Source organism: Mercenaria mercenaria, chromosome 13, assembly GCF_021730395.1.
Source record: "Mercenaria mercenaria strain notata chromosome 13, MADL_Memer_1, whole genome shotgun sequence".
Taxonomy (NCBI): domain Eukaryota; kingdom Metazoa; phylum Mollusca; class Bivalvia; order Venerida; family Veneridae; genus Mercenaria; species Mercenaria mercenaria.
In genome coordinates, this window is record NC_069373.1 from 64078888 (window position 1) to 64097768 (window position 18881).

The 18881-nt window shown below is 35.9% G+C and overlaps 1 protein-coding gene across 1 annotated transcript in view; it reads right to left on the reverse strand.

The window, feature by feature from the left end:
• Window positions 1-18881, reverse strand: part of LOC128547776 (uncharacterized) — a 143623-nt gene that overhangs the window by 97518 nt on the left and 27224 nt on the right. The window contains exons 28-48 of the mRNA XM_053520948.1: window positions 18690-18863; window positions 17651-17800; window positions 17159-17375; window positions 16832-16973; window positions 16079-16321; window positions 15360-15574; window positions 14647-14822; window positions 14019-14167; window positions 12892-13083; window positions 12094-12241; window positions 11494-11634; window positions 11054-11218; window positions 10313-10498; window positions 9417-9834; window positions 8443-8765; window positions 7116-7343; window positions 6669-6850; window positions 5747-6267; window positions 4994-5159; window positions 4619-4783; window positions 1887-2115 (exon numbers count right to left, since the gene is read on the reverse strand). Coding sequence (XP_053376923.1) covers window positions 1887-2115; window positions 4619-4783; window positions 4994-5159; window positions 5747-6267; window positions 6669-6850; window positions 7116-7343; window positions 8443-8765; window positions 9417-9834; window positions 10313-10498; window positions 11054-11218; window positions 11494-11634; window positions 12094-12241; window positions 12892-13083; window positions 14019-14167; window positions 14647-14822; window positions 15360-15574; window positions 16079-16321; window positions 16832-16973; window positions 17159-17375; window positions 17651-17800; window positions 18690-18863 — 4530 coding nt within the window. The remainder of the gene's footprint in view (window positions 1-1886; window positions 2116-4618; window positions 4784-4993; window positions 5160-5746; window positions 6268-6668; window positions 6851-7115; window positions 7344-8442; window positions 8766-9416; window positions 9835-10312; window positions 10499-11053; window positions 11219-11493; window positions 11635-12093; window positions 12242-12891; window positions 13084-14018; window positions 14168-14646; window positions 14823-15359; window positions 15575-16078; window positions 16322-16831; window positions 16974-17158; window positions 17376-17650; window positions 17801-18689; window positions 18864-18881) is intronic.

The following is an 18881-nucleotide window of genomic DNA, read 5'->3' on the forward strand; positions in this document are numbered from 1 at the left end:
TTTCATACAGATCCCATAAAAAGTATGGCCTCTAGAGAGGTCACAAGGTTTTTTTATTATTTGACCTACTGACCTAGTTTTTTAAAGCACGTGACCCAGTTTCAAAAATGACCTAGATATCATCAAGGTGAACATTCTGACCAATTTTCATGAAGATCCATCCAAGGGTATGGCCTCTAGAGAGGTCACAAGGTTTTACTATTTCAAGACCTACTGACCTAGTTTTTGATTGCAGTTGACCCAGTTTCAAACTTGATCTATATATCATCAAGATAAACATTCAGACCAACTTTCATACAGATCCCATGAAAAATATGGCCTCTAAGAGAGGTCACAACGTTTTTTCATCATTTGACCTACTGACCTTTTTTTTGAGGGCATGTGACCCACTTTCGAATTTGACCTAGATATCATCAAGATGAACATTCTGACCAATTTTTATGGAGATCCATTCACAAGTATGGCCTCTAGAGAGGTCACAAGGTTTTTCTATTTTTAGACCTACTGACCTATTTTTTGACCGCACATGACCCTGTTTCGAACTTGACCTAGATATCATCAAGATGAACATTCAGACCAACTTTCATACAGATCCCATGAAAAATATGGCCTTTAGAGAGGTCACAAGGTTTTTCTATTATTTGACCTACTGACCTAGTTTTTTAAGGCACGTGACCCACTTTCGAACTTGATCTAAATATCATCAAGATGAACATTCAGACCAACTTTCATACAGTTCCCATGAAAAATATGGCCTTTAGAGAGGTCACAAGGTTTTACTATTATTTGACCTACTGACCTAGTTTTTTAAGGCACGTGACCCACTTTCGAACTTGATCTAGATATCATCAAGATGAACATTCAGACCAACTTTCATACAGATCCCATGAAAAATATGGCCTATAGAGAGGTCACAAGGTTTTTCTATTATTTGACCTACTGACCTAGTTTTTGATGGCACGTGACCCACTTTCGAATTTGACCTAGATATCATCAAGATGAACATTCTGACTATTTTTCATGAAGATCTCATGAAATATATGGCCTCTAGAGAGGTCACAAGGTTTTTCTATTTTTAGACCTACTGACCTAGTTTTTGATCGCACGTGACCCAGTTTCGAACTTGTCCTAGATATCATCAAGATGAACATTCAGATCAACTTTCACACAGATCCCATGAAAAATATGGCCTTTAGAGAGGTCACAAGGTTTTTCTATTATTTGACCTACTGACCTAGTTTTTGATGGCACGTGACCCAGTTTTGAACTTGACCTAGATATCATCAAGATGAACTTTCTGACCAATTTTCATGAAGATCTTGTGGCCTCTAGAGAGGTCACAAGGTTTTTCTATTTTTAGACCTACTGACCTAGTTTTTGATGGCATGTGACTCAGTTTCGAACTTGACCTAGATATCATCAAGGTGAACATTCTGACCAATTTTCATGAAGATCTCATAAAATATATGGCCTCTAGAGAGGTCACAAGGTTTTTCTATTTTTAGACCTACTGACCTAGTTTTTGACCGCACGTGACCCAGTTTCGAACTTGACCTAGATATCATCAAGATGAACATTCAGACCAACTTTCATACAGATCCCATGAAAAATATGGCCTTTAGAGAGGTCACAAGGTTTTTCTATTATTTGACCTAGTGACCTAGTTATTAGACCTACTGACCTAGTTTTTGATGGCACGTGACCCAGTTTCGAACTTGACCTAGATATCAACTTTCATAAAGATCCCACAAAAAATGTGACCTCTAGAATGGTCACAAGCAAAAGTTTACGGACGAACGACGGACACCGCGCGATCACAAAAGCTCACCTTGTCACTTTGTGACAGGTGAGCTAAAAAAACATCGAAAATAATGTGGCTGACAAACCTTTGATATACATGTCAATTCCACGGCAGTCAAGTTCTGGGGGAAGATTAACATGAGATTCTCTCTGAGACAGAACACCGAATGTCTGAAGCACTCGGCTCTCTGTGTTCTCATACGTCTGTGTACGTCTCAGGGTAACTCTACCTGTATCGTCACCTTCTACCTCATGAGCTGTCAGGTTCATGTTGACACCATCTAAGTTAAGTGAGGCTCCCCCCAAAATGTCAAGCTGGAAAATGTATATGAAATGGTGTTTTTCAAATGACATAGGAAAAGAGCAGATACACCGGTCCAGTGGTAACACAGTCTGATTATGAAACTAGGGGTAGTGAGTTTGTTCCCAAATCCCCAAACTAAACTTACTAACACAGGGATAAGCTTCCAAAACTGGAGTGTCTTCTGTATTTTCTATTATCCTCCAACTAAAAATTACAAACAGTCTACTAGAGAAGCCGTCTATATGGGTTACCAGTACCAAAGATAAGTAAAAATACAAACAACAATTACATAGCAGATTCATTCAATACCAGAATCCCTGTAGAAATTGCCAATCCTAACCAACTACCAAACTCTATCCTGTCCTCTTGCTTAAACTGAAAACCTCTAAAACTGAATAATTTCTCTAGCCTAATATTGTTTGAGATGTTCTAATGTTTTGGTTTTCGATAACTGCTTTTCTGTGATAAAAGTTAATTTCAGTATTTTCCCCAAGTCTGCTTTCATATACACATAAAGCTTTTCTCAGTGACTGAATCATTTAGTAACAAGAACTGTTTGTAAAGCATATAATATATGCTCCCACTCTCATCGCCCATGATTGTCTGTCAAGAGTTAATTGGTATGCAATGACCACTGGCAATCATGCTAGTAAGTTTTACAGTCAAAGGTCAAAGCATTCTCCAGGAATAGATGTTAAACCAGTTTTAGTCTCAAGGTCTCTGTAACATTGACCTTTGATCTACTGACCCCAAAATAAGAAGAATCATCTATTGACCACTGGTAACTATCCTATGGAATTCAACAGTCCTCAGCCAAACATTTTCAATCTATTTATTGGAATTTTCGGTCTAACTGACATTGTGACCTTGACCTACTTATCCCCAAAACAATAGGTGTCATCTACTAACCACTGACAATCATATGAAGTTGACCACTGCCAAAGCATTCTTTAATAATTGATCAGATACCAAAATGTCTACTTGGGGATGGATGGATAGACAAAATGACAAGACAAAAACAAGAGGGCCAAGATGGCCCTAGGTCGCTCACCTGAAAAACACGCCATAACACACCATAACAGTGTAAACATGTTTGCCCTAGTGATATCATTAAAATTGGAGCAAAAACCTTGAGTATAAACAAGTATTTTCTTTGATTTGACCTAGTGACCTAGTTTTTGACCCAAGATGATCCATATTCGAACTTGACCTAGATTTCATCAAGGCTATCATTCTGACCAAATTTCATGAAGATCAATTGAAAAATACATCCTCTATCGCATACACAAGGTTTTTCTTTGATTTGACCTAGTGACCTAGTTTTTGACCCCAGATGACCAATTTTCAAACTCGGCCTAAATTTCATTCAGGTTATCATTCTGACTTAATTTCAGGAAGATCAATTGAAAAATACAGCCTCTATTGCATACACAAGGTTTTTCTTTGATTTAACCTAGTGACCCAAGATGACCCATTATTGAACTCGGCCTAGATATCATCAATGTAATCATTCTGACCAAAATTCATGAAGATTAATTGAAAAATACAGCCTTTATTGCATACACAAGGTTTTTCTTTGATTTAACCTAGTGACCTACTTTTTGACCCCAGATAAAACATAATCAAATCAATCTAGATTTCATCAAGGCAATCATTCTGACCAAATTTTATGAAGATCAATTGAAAAATACAGCCTCTATTGCATACACAAGGTTTTCCTTTGATTTGACCTAGTGACCTACTTTTTAATCCAAGAAGACCCATATTCGAACTTGACCTAGATTTCATCAAGACAATCATTCTGACTTAATTTCATGAAGATCCATTGAAAAAATAGCCTCTATATTGCATACACAAAGTTTTAATTTGATTTGACCTAATGACCTACTTTTTGACCCCAGATAAACCATATTCAAATTTGGCCTAGATTTCATCAATGCAATCATTCTGACCAAATTTCATGAAGATCTATTAAAAAATACAGCTTCTATCGCGTACACAAGGTTTTTCTTTGATTTGACCTAGTGACCTAGTTTTTGACCCTAGACAACCCATTTTCAAACTCAGCCTAGATTTAATCAAGGCAATCATTTCTGACCAAAATTCATGAAGACTAATTGAAAAATACAGCCTCTATCGCATACACTAGGTTTTTCTTTGATTTGACCTAGTGACCTAGTTTTTGACCTCAGATGACCCAGTTTCATACTCGGCCTAGATTTCATCAAGGTTACCATTATGACCAAAATTCATGAAGACGTATTGAAAAATACAGCCTCTATCGCATACACAAGGTTTTTCTTTGATCTGACCCAGTGACCTAGTTTTTGACCCCAGATAACCCATTTTCGAACTCGGCCTAGATTTCATTAAGGTAATCATTCTGACCAAATTTCATAAAGATCAGTTGAAAAATACAGATGGACGCCGGACATCGAGCGATCACAAAAACTCACCTGAGCATTGCTCAGGTGAGCTAACAATTAAAATAAATAAAAAGCAAAGGTTTTATACCTTGTCAAATTCAAAATTTGTACCAGTTCCTTCTGGAAGAATGTAGCCAGTTCCATTTTCATTAGAATATGGGGTTTGTGTTGTAGCAGCAGGGTCTTCTCGTACATAGATCTCTAACTCACTTAGAGCTACATAACTACCTGTTGCCTTTAGATATATGGTGATCTGTATTGTGGAAAAAGAAATATTATAAGTAAGATGTATTATGAAGCAGAATTAATTAATGAATTATTCGTAATTAAAAACAGATATGTCATTTCCAGTTAACTGGTCAAAACAGGTAATTTTTCAAATAGTGAAAGATGAAATAACCCTGGTATTCCATTTGTTTTTTAATATAAAGCCAATGACTGGTCAATCTTATGATATTATTACCTGATCAACATTGTCCCGTATTTCAACGATACCATACTGGTCAGCAACTGTTTGTGTCTGGCAGTAGTCAGTGGTGACGTAGCCTCCGGTCAGATTGGTCGGAGATCCACCAGCTAGGGAACTCTCAGCAGCATAATAGGTCACAAGACTTCCATAGTTATTACCACTGAAATAAAACATCCCATTTTTGTTGTACTGTAATTGCTACTACTTTATGCATTAGTTTTGTTTCAAGATATACCACCTCTTCTTGACATGAGGACTTCTTAGCTGGTTACATATAAAGGCATAAAACAGCTTTATGGTGACAAATATTCATGAATGTTTTACTTTTGTCAACTGATTATGAATATTTACAGAAAATTATACCATTCTGAATTTTACCCCATCTGTTAATGTTAAATCTTAACCCTTATCATGCTGGACATGACTGATTCTGCCTTTGCGACCATTGTAGATCAAGATCAGCCTGCACATCCATGCAGTCTGATCAAGATCTGCACTGTTCGCCATTCAGTCAGTGTCTTTTTGGTAAGCACCCCTTTAAACAGGTATGGGTACTGTCCAAATTTAAAGATGGACAACTTCATTATAGAAATTTAGCAGGGTAAGATAGGCAAACATAGATGGTATAAGGTAAGGACATGCCCCCCATATTTTCTCATTTTTGGTTCTTGGCCACTCTGATATTTCTCTTATCATACATAATAACAGGCTGAATATTATCAATGGAGATAGATAAAGAATACCTACTTTGCACTATATGACTGGCTACAGAATGGGTACACGTGTAGGTACTCTACGTATGTCTCATACGGTAGGTCGATAGTCAGTGTAGCTGTTGTTGCTGCCGCCATGTAGAAATAGTTCACATTGGCTTTAGAATCACTGAACAGGTAGCTCAGAGAATACACGGGAGAGTAATAATCATAGTGTCCTGAGGAATAATGATGGATTGCATGTGGTAGGGCATCTGTTGTGATGTTAATACCACTGTGGGTGTGGAACGTCAGTTCTAGAGCATTAGTTGTCGAAAAATAATTTCCAGTCAGATTCAGACGTTCAACCTCATAGATTCGGTTGCTGGAGGTATAGCCGCCATTGTCTGTTCTGAGGTGTCGGTAGTGTGGAGTTACATAGTGAGACTCAATATACACAGTTCCAGCTCCGCCATACTGGTATGTACCCCACCCACCATGTATGAGGTATTCCCCGGTGAAGTGGTTCTGGTCTGTGTGGTAAATGGCAATTCTACCACCACCTCCTCCACCACTGTTGGAGCCACCTGTACATAAAAAAAACACAATATGGTATAAATTTGCACTTTATTGAAGTCTTCATTCAACATTACCTGTAATCATGAAATGTCACATTTTTACAACGGACAAAAGATTTCTTACTAAATTTTAATCATACAAAATAATATGTTCTTATCAAATTTTGATCATATGAAATTTATACACAAAGGTTATTTAGGTGTTAACAAAACATTTACTGAATACCAAACAGAGAAATCATGGAAGTCTAGCTGCAAAAGGCCTACAATTTTATTTAAATCATCTTTCACATTACAGACTAGTTTTTTATTACACTGTATTTTTTCCAGGTTTTGATATCCCAAATAACAAATTCATAACAAACCATATTTCAACAGAAAAATGAATTCAATTTAAATATTGCTAGAATTACCTGCACCACCAGTTGCTTCAATAGATCCTGTTCCATCAAGATGGTTTACAGAGATGTAAAGAGAACCCCCAGCACCGCCTCCAGCCTTACTATCACTGCCCTTTTCACCGTTGCTATGTAAACGACCTTCAACTCTCAGTTCATCTTCCACATACAGATAAATTATGCCTGTAAAATACAAAGTACAAGTACAAATACATGATTTTCCTTCAAACAGATATCTCACAAAATATGGTGGATTACTAACAGTTCCCACTTATGAGAATAAATGATTATCTTAAAAATATTATGCTCTCTCAGATAAAACTTTTTGACAATTACTGTTTCCCTTCTCTTATCATGGCAATATAAAAGAAGATTCTAATTTAATATAGCAGACTTAAAGGAAAAGAATTTATCACATATTCCCGTGAACATTAGTTATTTTCCTTACCTCCACCTCTTCCACCTTCCCCAGTAGGAGAGTTACCTCCAGCACTTCCTTTTTCAGCTGGTGTGTAGATAGAGTCGTAGGCATAGGCAGAGAATAATCCAGATTTACATCGTCCCCCGCGACCTCCATGACCTCCACCTGACCCTCCACCTTCATAATCATTGGCACTTCTACCAGCACCTGGACCTGTACCTCCTGAATAGCCAGTGAAATCCGCATGGAAGTCACCTGACAAAAATAAAATAACTCATAAAAACTTGTTTAAAACAATAATATTACTTCTGAGTTAAATGAATCTTACAACTAATATATCTTTGTCATTTGCTTTAGTTATATATTCTAACACGATCTGCAGCAATTGCTATATAAACATATAGCAAAATCGCCTATACATGAATCTACGATAAAATATGGTTGGCTGTTACATTTCACCCCCTATGATTGTGGCATAAGATATTCTACTTCAGTTCCATTACATACAAATTATTTCAGGGCCAAACGGTTGAAAACAGCATCTCAAAAACATAAATATGATAAAATGTCAAACTAACTTATGTGTAAGACAGTAAAACACGTTTCGATCTCTACAAGCGAATTCAATTAGCTTAATAAAGATTCAGCGGTGACGTCATAAATGTATGACATAAAGTATGACGTCATAATGATGTGACGTCATATAAAGTTAAGCTCGTAACTTGTAACACAGGGTCAACTCGCCTAATTTGATGATTCTCTTCATAATTAGTTTGCGAGCTGTTAGATTACTAAATTATAAATACTTCTCAAAATTCTGATACAAAGAAACAAATATCTATACGTTCCATTGGCTATATATGCAACTCTTTCTAACCATAGGGGGTAAATTGTAACAGCATATGACCCGAATGATGTATTACGCTGAAAATATAGTACTGTAAAATGCGAATTATTTGCGTTGTTAGAATTGAAATAGTAAATATGTTCCAATAATTTTATCAATTAATAAAACATGGGCAGTCGTTTGGATGCGAATAATTAAATCACTCGTGCTACGCACTCGTGATTTAATTATTACGCATCCAAACTCCTGCCCATATTTTATTAACTGATAAAATATAGGAACAGATTTATTATTTCTTAATTAAAGTTTAACATTTCAAAGACAAAAATATTATATTCAGTCTAAAAGTCTAATGTAAATTCAACATTTTCCTTTATATCCATCAAATATCTTTTCTTCAAAAGTTAAATATCTACTTGATACAAGAGTTTAATACACACAGATAAGAAAAATATTTTTGTGAAACCATTTTACAACATTGTAGATAATATTCCCCTGTTAAGTTACCTGAAAGATCTATGGTCACATTGGTGGCCCCAAGCTTCAGGTTATTTGTCCTTAGATAACCATTTCCATTAATCACAAGTCTGGTCACATTCAACTTCATTTGGGTCACCGCAGTTAAGGGCTCAAACTTTCCACCAGCACGTATGGAGATATTTGTAGCTACGAGCTGACCTTCCTCATATCCATCAGAGTTAGCATAGGACCAGATGTAAAGCTCTCCTTCATTCTCGACAGCAATTACATCCATGCCTTCTATAGTACCATTAATTTCTGACCATACTTCACGCAGTGTCATCTTGGCTGGCACTTCTATTCTACTGTGCCTGTTTAAATATATGTATTATTTTCTTACATCTCACCTGTAAGGCTAAATATATTTTATGGTTACCTTAATGAACAACATAGAATGCATAACCCCAGTTAGGACACTCATTCATAGCTTTTTCCAACTGAATTTATAGAAAAAATATTTGTGAATAATCCAAAGATTTATCTCTAAAACGAAAAATGTTAGCTCTAAAGATGATTTACACAAAAACGTTTATACTGTTATTTAAAACAAAGAGTTGCAGCTTAACATACATGTACTATGTAACGCCTCAGTCTTCAGTCAATAAACCATGTTAGAATCCTAAATTTTCAAGTGCAATATACTGGTGCTCTACCATCTGAGCACACTGACAAACAAATTTTCTTAAGTTGGGCAAAGTGAAGTGTAGTGCTTCTTGTCCAAGATAAAACTATTCAAACTGTTAACCCTTATTATGCTGTACACAACTGATTCCACCTTTGCAACCAGTGTAGATCAAGATCGACCTGCACATCCATGCAGTCTGATCAAGATCTGCACCGTTCCCATTCAGTCAGTACCTTTTTGGTAAGCACCCCTTTTAGCAGTTAAATTGGTACTGTCCAAATTGAAAGATGGACAAGTTCATTATAGAAATTTAGCAGGGTAAGGGTTAATAGTTTACCTGTATGCAGCAAGATTGGCAGGAAGGTACACATCAACCTCACTGAGCCCAAATGTCTGATTCTTCCCAGCATGCAATACACCAGATCTATCTCCCCACAGGAAGTCCACACGTAGATCAATATTTTCATTTTCAGTATCACTGAGGATGGCAACATGTGCATTGCCACGCACATCTAGCTCCTTGAACTTGTACGTGAAGCTATCATGATAGATCCAAGTAACACCACCAGAGAAACTGATGTTTGAATATTCTCCATCCAAAAGATTTCTTAAGTCACCTTGACTGTAGGAAGTGGCATGTGGGTAGGCATGTCCGTTATTGTCTACTGTAAGCTTCTGGACATTGAGAGTACCATTGCTGTGGGTGGATTCGAGGTACATTGTTCCTGCACCACCAGTTTCACTGTTACTCACACCTAATTGTAAACAGATCGTGGGCTGAGCGCGAAACTATTGTAACTGTATATGAATAAAGAACAAGATACAATAGTTTCGCGCTCAGCCCTCGAGATGACAGATAAATATGCTGAAAAAAAAATCTGAAAATTTCTTCCGAAGTTCTAAGCTTTTCTTTATTAGGGTATACTGTCAAGTTAAAAATATAACAAAGTAATGTTCACAGTGGACTGATAGTGGCTACAAATACTTTTTAGTTTGTACAAGTTTGCTTATTTAGTTAAGTTTATAAAAAACAGTGAGCAAATTAAATCAATCCATATGTCCACACTTTGATCAGTAAAAATGTTCAGTCGTATTTTAGGCAATATTTCTGGCAGGTTAAAGTCAGGATGATATATAAAACACCGACTAACTACATGGTGATGTTTATTTTTTTCAGGTACTGAGACTCTATGCAATTATACTCTAAATGTGTAGCAGATCAAGAAAAATTACCTCCATAGGCTTGCATGGTGATATTAAACTTGTTCACATTATCACACTGGACAGAGATTCGGCCACCAGCTCCACCCCCACCTGCCTGATTGACAGCTCCACCTCCATTACCACCATTAGCAGTAATTGTTCCATGTCCAACAATTTCCTCACATACAATCCAGACTGACCCACCAGCACCACCACCTAGTCGAAGCAGACATAAAGTCATTAAAATTTAATTATAAATGATCAGGTTACAATCACAATATTTTCTATGATGACAATTAAATAACTCTTACTTTTTTGACTACTCATTAATTGGAGTCTGAAAGAATTTACTACAGTAGTTTCTGAGAAATTTGCTTACATGCAAAACTTCCACTAAAACATCTATATTGAAAGGTGCATTATTTTGACAAAATGTATGCTAGAGTGATTAAAGCCTTGTAACCAGTTGTTACAAACTTCCCAGGCAGGACTAAGTATTTGAAAGCAATAAGTCCAGCAGTTTCAAATATACAAAACTTAACCCTCAGCCTGCTGGCAGCAAGTGATTCTGCCTTTGCGAACAGTGCAGACCAAGATCAGCCTGCACATCCGTGCAGTCTGATCATGGTCTGCACTGTTCGCCATTCAGTCAATAACTTTTTGGTATGCACCACTTTTAACTGTTAATGGTACTGTCCAAATTTGTCTTGATACAATTGCATTATTTTTTCAGCAAATTTAAATAGAAATGTAATAAAGTGTGGCATGTACCGGCTCCTTGGTCAAATCTGGAATCAGGATCCATGCCGTTAGCTGCAACAAGACCATCAATGTCAACATGTCTGCTGTTAACAGTGAGATAACCTCCGCCAACACCACCTAATGTTTTATGTATCACTTGGTTTCCATGTGCTTCATCTCCAAAATAGAGGTCACCTGAAAAGTGAAATATTCAGAAATAGAAATAAGATAGGAAACATATTTTGTTTATAAACTATGAAGAACATAGAAAATATAACAACAATATCCAACATTAACCATTGTAAACTTTTGTACACACCAGAACATATTTGTCTGGGTTATTTTTAAAGAAAACCTGTAAATTAAGTTAACATATAGACTATGTGGCAACAGCTATAAAAATCTCAACCAATTAAAAGAAAACTTGACAAACTGCTCCATTTAAACTTAGAATGTTTCTAACACCATACCATAGTAGAGACCATATCCACCAGCTGATCCTTCTTTACCCGGGCTGTAGAGAGAGTCGTAACCGGTACCTACAGGTCTGAGGCTTGAACCCCGTCCTCCACTGCCACCATGACCTCCGCCACTACCACCAGAGGTTGATCCTTTAATGAAGTAACTTTATCAGTTTAAAACTGCAGCAATTTACAAATGCTTTACTCACAATTTAAATGGTTAACCCTTATCATACTGGACATAATTGATTTTGCCTCTGCAACCAGTGTAGATCATGATCAGCCTGCACATCCCTGTTTGCTACTCAGTCAGTATCTTTTTGGTAAGCACACCTTTTAACAGCTAATGGTACTGCCCAAATTGGAAGATGGACAAGTTTATTATAGAAATTAAGTAGGGTAAGGGTTAACCTACGACTTAACATCAAATGCTCCAAAATTCTTCAAAGGGAAGTGTAACTCTAGTATTCTACATTTCTTACATAATACAATACAATATTTAATACAGCTCTTCTTGACATGATATGCTTGAAAATCATCAAAATCAATTTCAAGAAAGCATATTTTTAAAGTTTTAAAATCCATAAAATCAATAAAACTGGGAATTACCTATGCCAGCTCCAGGGCCTTCTAGTCCGGTGTTAGGCCTGAATCCTGATCCACTCAGATCTACTTTACCACCTGAGTACACAGCCAGCAGGTGATGTACTGTCATGTTCAAGCCAGTATTCACTTTGAAATGGCCACCTCCATATATCTATAAAATACGTAAAATGAATTTCTTTAGATCAACAGAACATTTTGCTTATTTGTGTATATTTATGTTAGTGTACAGTGTATATCTCTGTGCTGATGTTAATTCAATACCTGGCTCCTGGTTAGTATAATAAAAACAAAGTTATCTGAGCAAAAATAATCAACTTGCTCGAATATGCCAGATGTGACTAATAACTGATACTAAAGATTTGAATTCCACAATATTAAATTTTTCTGGTTGCCGCATAGTCTCCTAACAGTTAGCCTGCTGGCGGCAAATGATTCTGCCTTTGCAACCAGTGCAGACCAAGATCAGCCTGCACGTCCATCCTGGCTGATAATGGTTTGCACTGTTTGCTATTCTGTCTGTAAATTTTCAGTGAACACCCCAAATAGTACTGCCAAAATTGAATTATGGACCAGTCTATTATAGAAATTTAGCAGGCTAAAGGTTAAAGTAACTGGTGACTACATGTATGTCATCATTTTGTATTAAAATCAAAATGCCTCATATAATGTCATGAATAAGTACATAAAATGGCCGATGATTGATAACCTGTAACTTCAACTTTAACGATATACTTTTTTCAATGCCTCTGTGGACACTGACGGAAAAGGGTAAAGAAAGGAGTGCTATGTGAGAAAACTTACAGAAATATTTGTAGCATCAATAGTGAAGGTATTGAGTGGAGAATCAGAGTACAGTTCAAATGTACCAGCCTCCTGAACATGGAGTGACTTTAGTGACACTGTGGCTGCAGTATGAGTGGTTGCTAAGCTACCATTGGCATCAACTGAGACTAGACCTTCCTTGAACACATACAGGTCTTCTATACCAGAGATCTGCAATCAAACATCCAGTAATTTCATAGAAGATTTAAGGTAGTTCTGCATGTTTGGATCAAAATTTTTTTTACCATGTAGAATTTGATTAAACTCTGATTTTTCAAATCTTCAGAATATACCTAGAAAATTCAGCAAATAAACAAGATAGGGTCATGTGCTTGATTTTTTGCTAGACTGATTTGAAAAATTTGGACCTCACGCAATATTTCATATTGGGAGTCTATGGGAAAATCATAACTTTCATAACATTTTCGCGAATAGAAAAAATTCTACAATGTAGAGTTTGATTAAACTTCTCACAGTTGTAAATAAACACATGGTGAAATAAAATAAGTAGGTCCGTATGCTTATTTTTGAGAAATTTGACCATTGCATATTGCATGTTACTGAAAGTGAACCGAACATTTTATGCAATTTTAAGACATTTTTTGGATTTTTTTAACCTGTCATATGTTTTGACTTTAGAAATACTGCAACAGTACCATTGTATATATTTACTCATAGGTTTCAATTAAATCATAAAATTATTTTCATTTCCGTAGCCAAATCCAGGCTTTATTCTACGTTTTCCGGATAAATGACGTTACACCATCACTTCCGGTTTATCAAATGTGCAGAACTACCTTAGGTCATAGACAATTTAACACTACATAGCAAAATGCATATGACTTAAGTACTATTTTGTGGTGATAAAATAACTTTCATTGCACTCTATTAAAGACATTTTGTTGGACAAGAAATATTTTTCCAAATGATTTTTCGGTATAAGCTTTTAATAAAGATAAAAGATTATATATGTATAAAAAATACAAGTGTTTATTTTAAATGACAATGCCACTGCAATAATTTTTAAACAATAAAAAAGCCAAAATTTGTATTCGGAAAGTAATGGTCTAGTTGCTATGATCAAAAATATAACTAAAATGTAATACCTTTCCAGAAGAATAAAGTTTTGTCTTGTAGAAAAAGTCTCTTGGTGGATATGTAATGTGACCCTTCTCATACACGTGAGTGTTGAAGGGAACATCATAATCTGTGTTGTTTACAGTGAAATCTTGGTTGTAGCCAACATGGAAATATCCTGAAGTAAATGTCATAATAATATGAAATAAGGCAATGCCTCAATCAGAAATCGTTACAGTCCATCAGCTTGCCCAGAAAATTAATATGCGTTTGTATCAATTTAAAGATAGTACTCTTCCAAAAAATCTGAAGTCAGATGCTCTGTGCACATGCCGGAAGACCACATTTTTTAATTCGATAGTATATCTCATTCAGTATATATTGCAAGTTACTGTAGAGGGATCAATCCCGATTTTCGTCACTTCGGTAGGATTGATTCCCTATTAAATGTTACTATTTTTAGCAAGAGGAGCTTGGGTTCAAAACTCATGACCACTGGGTTCATAGTCGCACAGTGTAACCTCTCTTTTAAACTTGCATAAATGTACAATTATTTACCAGCAAGTGGATTAACAACATCTCATAGCCAGTGTGAACTACTTGCTATTGAACTTGGAGCAAATATTCCAACAATAAGAAAGTAAATGTAAAACTCACCAGTTTTATCACCAATAACATTGTCAGCAAAAATAGTGGCTGAATCTTGATATCCATTATTTGGCACGAAGCCAAGATGGGCATCTCCCTTGATAAAGATATCACTGAATGTGAACTGCTCATTGTTGTCAGCAAAGATCCATGTTGACGCTCCACCAAGTCCAATATGTTTGTACCTGTAAAAATGACAAAAGATATTACATATCTGGTATTGATGGACTATTCAAGTACAATCTCTACTACACATTTACAAGAGCAACAGAACAGATTTAAGCTCTTTCTGATTCTCCCTTTGTGACTAGCATAGATCATGTTCAGCCTGCACATCTTCTTATGATAAACATGACAATATGTCACCTTTGAATTATTTTTTTTAAATATTAGATAATAGTTGAAAAAGAGCTTGAAATATTTAATTCAGGTGAAAAAGTGTTGAACTTGAACTTAATCATAACTTTTTGATTTTTTTTAAAAATCAGCTTGAATTAAATTATTTTAGGATGAAAACTAGATTTGCACCAATCAATATTACAATTAGTGTGATAAACCCAAATATTCTACTTACTGCACACAACTGCTCGAACTTAACACTATATATATGAACAACACTGCTGGAAGATATGCCTTAATTTTATTGCTTTACATACATTTTAAGGCAGTACATTATCATAACAAATAACCACACTCATTCGGCTTAACAATTCTATGTATACCTCAGATGGTCATTGGCTTCTTCCGCAAAAATTTCAATCTCACTGAGAGCTGGGTACGAATACTGAGATCCTGATCCACTGAGTTCAAACACAACCCGCACAGCATCTTGACGCACAGGAAGATCCACATAGGCCCCTTGAACCCCACTTGAGCTTGGGAGAACATAGTTACTGGTTACTTCTATTGGATCATTGGATGAAGTGTATGCCGTCACCTGAGATAAAAAAATATAATACAAAGTGACTGTATCTTTAAAACTGCCTTAACAAATTGATAGAGTAAAACATCGATCATTTAGAGGTTGGACAGGGACGTGCAAAATGCTGGATTATCATGTCCTCACTTGAAATATCAATCTCTGTCAAGTAGACCACAAAATGAAGTGTCTTACATAACATAAGTTGAGAATCCCAAAACTGGAGGTTTGCTATTTTTGAGCTACAGCTGGGGTCTCAAACTGGTGGTTTATTATCGATGTAAATTAAATGTGTAAACGCACAACTTTGATATAAAATCAAACAATTTCATGTTATTTTCTGTTATATTTTTAAATAGATGCACTTCAAAAACCTAAAAGGATACAATATTGTATTTTAGCAACTTTTAACAAGTAGCATATTAATTTTTAACTTTCTTTGGTAGACATTCCAATGAATTACAAATTTAACGTATCCCCTAGTGACATTTAGATTAATATTAAGAACTGAGAAATACTTACCTTGAATTTTGTGTAGTGACTGATAATTGGGTACACTTTGATTTTGTTAATATGCATCTGTTGGTTTAGTGTAATTGTGAGAGTTGCTGCCCCTGATTCCACCATGAAATAATCAGTCTGAGACGTGCGTAACGTTTGATCAAACAAGTGATGTAATCTATAGTACGAGGCAGAGTTGCTGTATGGACAGTAGCATAAACTGTGGCTGCAGTCACAGTCATATATACTCTGATCTACGGAAACCTGAAATGGAAAAAAGTGTTTGGAACATATCTTCTAAACAATTATTATTAAACTATCTTGTGATAATTAGCGAGAAAACTGATTTCTGCTCTTCAGTTCAGAAACTAAATTTAGTACAGTTTATATCAAAGCTGATTACATAAGACACCAAGCTATTCTGTATGACTCCGATGAAACATTTTGTTGATTTGTTTCAAAGCCTTTCATGGTACACAAAATAAAAACAGTTATAATTACTCAAGATAAATATAGCATTTCTCGTAATGATTTTTAGGCACATAACAAAAAACTTATGTAACTTAATCTAGAAACACATTTACTTACACTTTATTACTGATACAGGGTTTGGAGAAGTCAACTGACCTGTATGCAAGTAGTTTATTACTAATATCTGAACCTTGCTGATATTTCATTGTGCTGCAAAAAACACCATGTTGTCACTTTTACCAGTATAAACTCTTAACTAGTAAATAACAGCTAAGAATTTTTTAACTGAAGAAGAAATCTTACAGTATGGCCATCTGTTGTTGTGTAAGAAGTTGTTTTGCTGTAATCAGTTGTTGCTGATGAGAGGTCAATACGATATCCTTCATTAGCTACAGATGTATCCTCAGCTATCTGGCTCTGTCCATTGTTGTCAACTTGGATCATGCTAGAAATATAAAAGTAGTTACACTTGTTTTAAGGGTCATAACAGCTAAAAATCAATTTTGTTAACAATTAATGCTATTGCAGTGGCCATGTCTTAAAATATTATAATCAACAAAAAGTCTACATTCTCAGATTAAATATAAGGTAAAAGTATAAGTAAATGATATGATAAATTCTGTGACGTACTTGTAGGATCGTTCATCATCCTGCACATACACCGTACCAGAGGCTCCAGCTTCAGCATTGGTTCCCGGTGTACCTCCATACACATCATAATAGCCCCTGTGGTATGGTATAGTTTCATGACGGGAATGATACAGGCCAATCCTTCCGCCAGCACCACCACCACCCTTAGTAGTATCTCCTGACCCACCAAGAGCCTGTATGTGTCCTGTATGACTGCCTGTAAGAAAAAACAAAACAAAACCATGAAAAACTCCAGTTTAACTCACAGAACTAAGCTTTATGAACTTGACAGGTTTGACATCTCACAGACATGTCTATGTTTTGTTTTATAATTATCTGTTTGCCTGGATACTGAAGGGAATAACTGTCAAAATAAAAATTGTATGTGGGCCAAATACATGGTAATTAATTTAATTTATGCATGGGTGTTGCCTCTGTCAATATGAACTAGGAACCTACAGGTAGTACAGATAGTGTGTAACAATTACTTACCGGTAAAGTTGAACGTCTGAATGAGAATGCTGCCGCCGCTACCACCACTTGCGCCATTTGTGCTGCCACTAATGGTGTTCTCACTGTTTGACTTAATGTATCCATCAACAGCTAAGGTGTGTGCTATTTCCATATGAATGACACCTCCACCTGTAAAAATATAAGCAGTTTTTGCCCGGATTATTTCAAAGCATATTTCTAAAGGTCAATATTTCATAAAGTTATACTGTGAAATATCTAATTTTGTGGGCATGAAATTCCGCGGATAAGAATTTGTGGATTTCATAATGTGAAATATAAAATAATATTGTTGGGATTTTATTTTGTGGTTAACATAATGGCTCAACCACTAAATTCACAAACATTAATCTCAAACAAATATTAAAACAGTTCCACAGTTGCTTTAAATAATTTTAATTGTTGACAATAGTGGAAGCAATTTTTGTTTAACTTTAAATGACGTTACGCCATCACGTCCGGTTTATCAAACGTGCAGAACTCACTTCCGGTTTATCAAACGTGCAGAACTACCTATAAAGTCATTAAAAATTTAATACTCGACAGAATTCTTTATCTATTTACATCGGTCTGTAAATGGCGTAGCAGTAATGAAGGGGGATAACTCAAACAATCCCAACCGAATTCAATATCAGAGAAGTCTGTATCTCAAGTGCCTCGAGTTATTTAAATTTTTATTTGACACTATTGGATTTATTTTGTGTAGAAATATGCCGACCACTAGAATACGTCGAATATATGATACAGGAGTGTAAAAATTTAGTTTCTATATGCAACAATCACATTCTGGCAAGGCAAGATCGGTATATTTTTATTATAACACTGAAATAATTAAGGGTTGGTAGGGAAGAAAAATCTGGTAGGAGACATTTTTATTGCACTATATAGCCCTTTAGGACAATGAGTTTAATCACAGTGCAGTATTCATTTGATGTCTTTGACCATATAATACCAAATACGTGATACATGTAGTACTGTGTGATCCATTTCAATTCTTATATTCTGTAACGACCGAACCTACCTGTTCCACCATTTGACAGCGCACCACCGGATCCATGTTCGTTAGGAAGGTAAAGGTCACCATAAGGCATGCTGCGTTCAAGCCTGCACGTTGTATAGCCACCACAGCCACCGCGCCCGCCAAGACCGCCATGAGAGGCACCACTGGATCCTAGCATACTCCATATACCAGCGCCTGGCGAAACAAATAAAA